The sequence below is a fragment of the Branchiostoma belcheri genome, unplaced genomic scaffold (assembly GCF_001625305.1).
Source record: "Branchiostoma belcheri isolate BF01 breed outbred unplaced genomic scaffold, Haploidv18h27 scaffold22, whole genome shotgun sequence".
NCBI classification, from domain to species: domain Eukaryota; kingdom Metazoa; phylum Chordata; class Leptocardii; order Amphioxiformes; family Branchiostomatidae; genus Branchiostoma; species Branchiostoma belcheri.
The window spans coordinates 1,856,308-1,863,369 of record NW_017803713.1 but is presented as its reverse complement, the minus strand read 5'-3'; the positions used below and the strand labels follow the sequence as shown (position 1 = coordinate 1,863,369).

Genomic DNA, 7,062 nt, shown 5'->3' with positions numbered 1-7,062 from the left:
CCGCATCCAATGAATGATGTATGAAAACAAAACTCTCTTTAAAACAACAACTCAACAGTCGTTTGCGACTTGTCACCACAGCTTGTGTTTAAATCACATATCATCCTGAACGAAATGGTAAAACCAAATGCTTTATGTCCACATGTTGACGGTATACGTTTTTTCTTCAGTGGTGAAGTGACTTATATAATTTGTGCAGAAAATAATAACGTTAATACGATGCGGCGGCGGGCCCAAACAGGGGCAAGGACTCATTATGTTTCACGTCATGTGACATCTGTGGGGCAATATTTTACGCGTATGAAATTCCGACAGCATTCTCATTATCGTGCTCAACGTGGGACGTCAATGTCCTGCTTGCTGTCGTGATTATTACAAAATTGGCCTCGAATTTTCTCCTGTTTGTGAATTTTCCCGCCTGGCCGTCCTCAGTACAACAAGTGCACCTGCCAGGCGTATCACCTGCGAACTTGATTTTGCCGCAAAGACTATCGGGTAACAAAATGGCGGCCGAATTCTGATAGTTCATAAATCTGTGTACGACAGGTCTAACCACTTTTACATCCTTGGATTATTTTGATCACGTAACGGTCAATTCAATTCTAGTAAAGTGGAAGCTTCCCTTGCCATATTCAGCTGGTGTAAGAGGAGGTAATGGAGGAAGTAGTGTGACACAAAAGGCCGGAACTCCGGTACGGAATCGTGTTGCATGTTTGCGTGCCGAAGTTGACCTTACAGAGACGTAGACGACATTTGCAACAGGTGAGTCACGTAAGAATCTTACGCACCGTTCACTCACGTGGTAAACCTCACTAACGGGATAGAGGTTGCCACTTTACCAATGATTGCATGTCAGTGTTCGTGTGGATGTTAGCAAATGTGTGCGATAAATTTGTGCAGCTGGCGACAAACATAACGGTGCCTGGGCTGGCCGCTAGTTCCGGACAGCCCGACGATGTTTTGCCCCATATGTCATGTTTCCTTCTAGCCACAGTGTACGCATTTTCCGTTAGGACTGAGTCATTTCCATGTCAAAAAACCGCAAAGTCACACTACCGCCCATTTGCAAGATGCCACTTTGTGCTTGTAATCAAGATCACGAAATATGTGTGCTGCTGTGTAGAGAAGGGGGAGGGGCACGATGTACTCCAGGTCAGCGCAAATATAACGTGGCGTTTTTGTTTTATATATGACAGACGATGTTTTTCTATCCTAGACGAGACGGGGAACAGTAGGAGGAAATGTGACAGACCCCGTCAGTGTCTGAGTAAACAGCAGAACCACGCATTCTTGACGCAGTCATCCCGGGAAAACCCGCCGTCCTCGCGCCCACTGATTACTGCGTAATCATGGAGCAGCGGCCGACCAGACCACATCCGGTCGGCTCTCACGCCGGGGCAGACAGTAGTAACGCACTCGCACCGCCACAAGCAGCACATCAGTTCGGCAGTAGCCACGGCTCAAGATCAAGCTATTTTCAGGTATGAACATTAATATAGATCTTTACCGTATATGTAGTCTCAACTACCACAATTTGTGCCTTTGAGTTACATTCATGTCATGTCACAGCTGGTACATTGGTTCCAATGTCCTTGGTACATCATACATGGTCAATGGGACTTAAAATAACGCTATGTAGCATAGGGGTGTATGGGGTATTAGGTAGGGACAATATGTAGCATACATCTGATAAAGGATGCGAAAGGTTAACTTTCTTGATGTTATCAAAATCTGGATGTTCAGAATGGTTTGTATATTCACATTTCAATAAAACATAATTTGTTGTTAGTCATTTACTGTTATAACATTACATATACCATGGAGGTAAAAAAGATATATACTGCTATTGCATTAAAATCAAGTTCTACTTTTAAATTATTGAATTCACGTGTCAAAATCTGTACCTACTTTTCATTTGGTCACGTAAGACAATCCTATACCAGTATTAAATTGGATGCGAAAAATATGGACAAGTGAATGCTTGGTGATTGATTGTATGTTCTGGGTACAAGTATTTTGCACCCCTGATTTCCATAACAATAATTTTCACAACTTGTTGTTAATATGATCAGGTGTAAAACTGTATATACAATGTAATCTTTTTATAGTTATGATGGTCTCAGGTGCTAGATATGTCACACCTGATATAGACCATCCCTAATCAGGACATTTTACTGTGAAGTTACACATTGTCATGCAAATTACAGTATAAACGATGATGTCATGTTCCTTGGTGTTGATACATTGATGCAAAACAGCCAGAGGTAACATGAGTATTTCTCTGTGCTGAAGGCAGTATTTGTCCACCTATATCTGTATATATGGAATGTGTATCCTTTCTTGTTACTGCAACTTACTGGTATGTCACTATTGTATGAATAGCCAAACAACTTTTATAATTGAAGAGATTTATAAATAAAAAAATAACACAGCAGTGGGCTAGTGGCATGTCATGAGTGAATCAGCATACTGATCAGTCTACAGGGGGTTGGTGGCTATTATGTATTGTTAATAGCAACACAATAGGCTGTGGATAGGTGTAAGGGAAACACCTGCAAGGGTAGAGTGCAGCATTGTCTTACATGTTTGTTCCTGTTGTAAGAAGTCCTTCACTGTGTCAGAATCTGAATCAGTGACTTGGAACTCACAGGTGTGGAGTGACAGTTCTGTACATAGTACAGGTAAGATAACAGCAGCAGCTGTCAATTAACTCAGTCTTGATCTCTTTGGATCTTATATTACATGTAGCCAGATCTGCAGGTGCAAGAGTATGACTGTGGCACTGTACCACAAGAATCTCTTACGATTATGAAGATGAATAAGGTGCTAACATGGAGCTAAAACATTGAGACCAAAATAGAAACACTTGGTATAGAGCCAATGTCAATGCCACTTGCCAAGAAGAGCATGCTTTACAATGTTGGCAGGATGACTAAACCATACTCCTAGCGACCAGTAATTGTGTAACATGTAGGCAAGGCCTTGAACTATACCCCACTTTATTTATTTGACTCTTAGGGTAGAACTTGACATAGAGAATAGGTGACAATTTAGAATTCATATTGACACTGTTCGTATTGCTTGATCAGTCCACCTGTAGGTAATAAAATCCTTGAGGTAGTCTGTATAGTGGGGTGTGTGAGGTAGTTATATCCACTTGTTCATGAATTGCTTTGGTTAGTGAGTCCATCTCGAAGACTGGATCACTGTTTGCCTTTGAAAATGTACCATTTTCTATAAGATGAGCCTATGTCTATTTTTAGTCCCTTGTGTTTTCAAGGAAGTAATTAGCCATGTATCCGGAGGAAACTAAAGGTGAGAAGGTTCCTGTTCTGGCTGTTGTACAGCCATCGCCACCCACACACAATGTTTTCAAAACATCTGTGTTGGTGTCTGTCAAATCTGAAAGCAGAACAAAACAAAACAGAAGAAAGCAAAACAAGGATGCACATTGTCAGTCAAATCTGAAAGCAGAAGAAAACAAACAAGGATGCTTGCTCATTTGTTCTGTTTTATGAATAAATGATGACTGTAATGGCAAAAATCTGTCATTTTATTTTAGCAGAGCAGCTCTGAGATTTATAGGAATTGTTTATTTTTAGTGTAGTAGTAGTTTATGTTTTACCAAGGAGTTTCAATAACTCCTTGGTTTTATCATGGAGGTAGAAAAAAGTGTTAAAAGAGGAGTTGATATACAGCCTTATTACATGTTTCCAAGGACATTATAGTGTCCTTGATGTTACATAATCTACCCAAGACTATTATCAAAAGAACCCTTCATGCAGCTGTTGTTGTTATTGGCAAAGTCTACTGGCATTCTCCCAAGACTGTCAGAGTATGTCCTGGAGGCTTCTCTACCTGGAGTGCTAGAGATAATGAAGCCAATGTTACAACATTAAATCAGACCCCTGTAGAAAAAGTCTTCTGGAAAGAGCAAATGTTTGACCATTACTCAACTTTGACCAGGAGAGTCATGGGTTATAGGGATATCCCTCGGCTGGAGTGGAGATTTGTATGACTCTTTAAATTAAATGTTTCCTGTTGCCAAGATGCCGAACCCTATTGTAAGTTTCTGGATGGTCCAGCAATAACCTACAAAGGATAGAAGAGTAGGCATCAGTTATTCAAAATAACAATGACCATTGGAGGATAGGTTACAGTTTTTACGGTCCCCCTAAGAACTAGTGAAATTTCCCTGACTTATCTATAAACATAACTTTATTCCATCATCATTGTCCCCACACAAATATATTAATGACCCATCCCTAATGAGGTTCCCCTGTGCCTGTGACTTGAGCCTGTGCCCAGATGGAGTTGGCTAGCTGCAGAATCAGCAGGACATAATGTGTGCCACCTTGGCCAGCGGCAGCCAGGGGTGGCTCTGAGATCTGCCAGGCATTTGGGCTCTCTTTGCTTTGGTTGTAGAGCCCTTCTTGGATGATAGCTTGGAGAAAATGGAGTCTTGCATTGCAGAGTTAGACAAGGTCATTTCAGTAAGTATAAAATTTTGATAGATTTGATTTTCCTTTATCTATGGAGATTCTAATAGTAGCCGATTGCTTGGGAAATCTAGCACAGGCCATTCTGTTCTCTTCAGGGGGTACAATGGATGTTTTCTTTCCAGAGTGATGTGTTTAGGGATGTCAAGTTTTGTGGTGGGCCCAGAGGGTTCAGGCTGGCGTACAGCACAATGGGAGTTATAATTTGCCAGTGCTATGCCTCTTAGGTCTCATTTTGGATGGAAATCCTGTCACTACAAGGATCCCTAAATCTTCAGTACCAGTATGTGTTTTCAGCTCATTGAAAAAGTCAGAAAAGATTACTGCAAAGGCCTGTTGGCAATTTGTCTGACTGTAGCTAAATCAATTTTTTCTACTCTGTCTCCCATAACAAAGAATGTGGTGTTTGTTTTGGCCAATATAACAGCTCACAGAGTGGTGTTGTTTCCTTCCTCTTGGTCTTTTTCAGCTGTTCCTTACTGTTCTTCCGTCGTTCTGGTTTATTTTGATTTTCTGCCCTTTTACAAAACCGACAGAGGATCAGAGTCAATACTATCACTGTTGTACAACAGAAGTGACCAGGAAGTCCCCAGGGCCAATCTAATAGCACAGTGAATACCTAGAACATGAGGAAAGCCATATTATATGGCTGTTTGGCTGTCTAGTAGTTCACCCTGCAATATTGGGTGGTAAGTTTGATTTTTCAGTGGAATACCCACAAGGCACCGGCACTGGCACTTGCACTGGCAGCAGAATTTCTTGACAACTGGACAGGTAGTTATGTTGGGTTCTGTCTGTTCCTGTTCTAAACAGTTTACCATTGACGAAGATGTGAATAATATATGATGATGAATTTTTGATTACCAGATGCTGAGTGGCATAGCCAGTGACCTGGACATCATGCTGCAGGACCTGTGCAGTACCTACCCGTTCCCTGCCGGCCAGGGACACACAGACATGGCATCACCACACGCCCCCTCCCCTGCCGGCCAGGGCAACATTACCCACCAAAACTGGTATGTACATGTCATGAATTTTTACAAGTAGTAATACTATATCTCTGTGATGTTTCAAATGTCTGGGTGAGTGGGCTGTGTTCCCATCTGACAGACAGTGCTGTAGGTCATGAATTAGTTGAGGATTAACAGATTTCTACTGAAACTTATTAGGGCCACCTGCTCCAGATAAATCACAATATAACACAAGTTGCTGAGAGAAGAAGAAAAGGTTTGGACTTATAGATAAGTGTTGTCACAGTTGACAGCTCACCTGGCTCTGATTATAATTTAAAGCTGAGGTCCAGTTGATGGAAACAAGGAATTAACTCGCAAGTATCTAAGGTATGTTTTACATTAATCTGCTTAGCTGTAGTTCAAATGTCCTTGATAATAGATTTTGTAATTATAGAAGCTATTATGAAAACACTTTTTTTTATCTTTTGCCCTTTCAACTTTTTGATTATGACTTAAAAGCTTCTGATCATCATGTTCCAAAGGAAACTGTCCCTTTTCCTGATCAAACAAAGGGACATGTGCAGAAATAACTTTTTTGCCACATTGTGTTTTTGTTTTCTTTATCCTACTTCTGATCTGGGTAGATTTCAGCTGGATTCAGGTCAAGATGCCCAGATTTGTTGCAAGTCTGTCTTCACAAATAGCATCAGATCCTCTGGGCATATCCAGTTTCAGTTTTCCATATGTTTTGACTGATCAGCCCCCAGGTCTAAAGCCCTTCTCAGCATTCACCTAGTGTATCAGGGAGTTCAGGAGAAGTGTGTGCATGTTCACCTCCTTGGCAGTAAGGCTGGATTAACTCCTGCCTTCTGTACTTGTCCTGCATGCCTTGGTGTGATAGGTGAATGTGATCCAGCCAAAAATTCCACCCTATCTGAAAATTCCTGGCATTTCCTGTGTCTGTAGGAAAGAAGAAGGAAGTCCCAGCCGCCCTGGTGGGACCGGTGGGAGTCCAGAGCAGGACAAGGGTGAGTAATGGACGCCTCTGTAAATATTTAGAAAAGATGGGAGATAGGGAGTTGTACTGAAGAACATTTCCAGGTGACTTGAGCTGTGTGTGTTGTGGTAGTTGCTGATACAAGTATTTAGACATGGTGGATTGGTGAAGGAGGTGGCTGGCATGTGTTAGGCGACATGGAAATCTTGGCAACCTTTCTGCACATGCCAGGAGCACAACAGCTTCATCAGCCTGAAATCAGATCTACCTTACTCATTAGGATCCTTTTTGAAAGTTTAACATGTTGTCAAAGATTGAGGAGTGTCTGAGCTTCAGTTTCAAGAAAGTGGGAGGAAGGAGATGGTGGGAGGAAAGTTGAGTCCTTGGAAGCTGACAATAGGAAACACAGCCAGCCTGAGCCACCTTCAGTTAGAATTGATACAATGCAGCTTGCTATGATTTATGTTTCAGCAAAATTACAGCAAAAAAAATGTCAGGTGATTAGAAACAAAACCTTAGTGCCTGAAGCTGTTACATTCCTCCCAATACTTTTGAGGTAAAACCCCTGGCAGGCTAGGAAAGCCAGGAGTCCCAGGTAGAAGCCCTTTTTGGT

General features: G+C 41.7%; 1 protein-coding gene across 2 annotated transcripts; it reads left to right on the top strand.

The window, feature by feature from the left end:
• Positions 1-266: 266 nt before the first annotated feature.
• Positions 267-7,015, top strand: LOC109470346. Of its 2 annotated transcripts, XM_019769266.1 has the most exons (4): positions 267-762; positions 1,217-1,481; positions 5,367-5,515; positions 6,419-6,992. In XM_019769266.1, the coding sequence occupies exons 2-4, from the start codon at positions 1,350-1,352 to the stop codon at positions 6,486-6,488; spliced, it is 351 nt and encodes a 116-aa protein (XP_019624825.1). In that variant the 5' UTR covers positions 267-762; positions 1,217-1,349; the 3' UTR covers positions 6,489-6,992. The 2 variants fall into 2 exon arrangements, with proteins under 2 accessions (XP_019624825.1, XP_019624826.1); XM_019769267.1 differs by lacking the exons at positions 267-762; positions 1,217-1,481 and adding an exon at positions 4,277-4,493 and having other exon boundaries at positions 6,419-7,015.
• Positions 7,016-7,062: the final 47 nt, after the last annotated feature.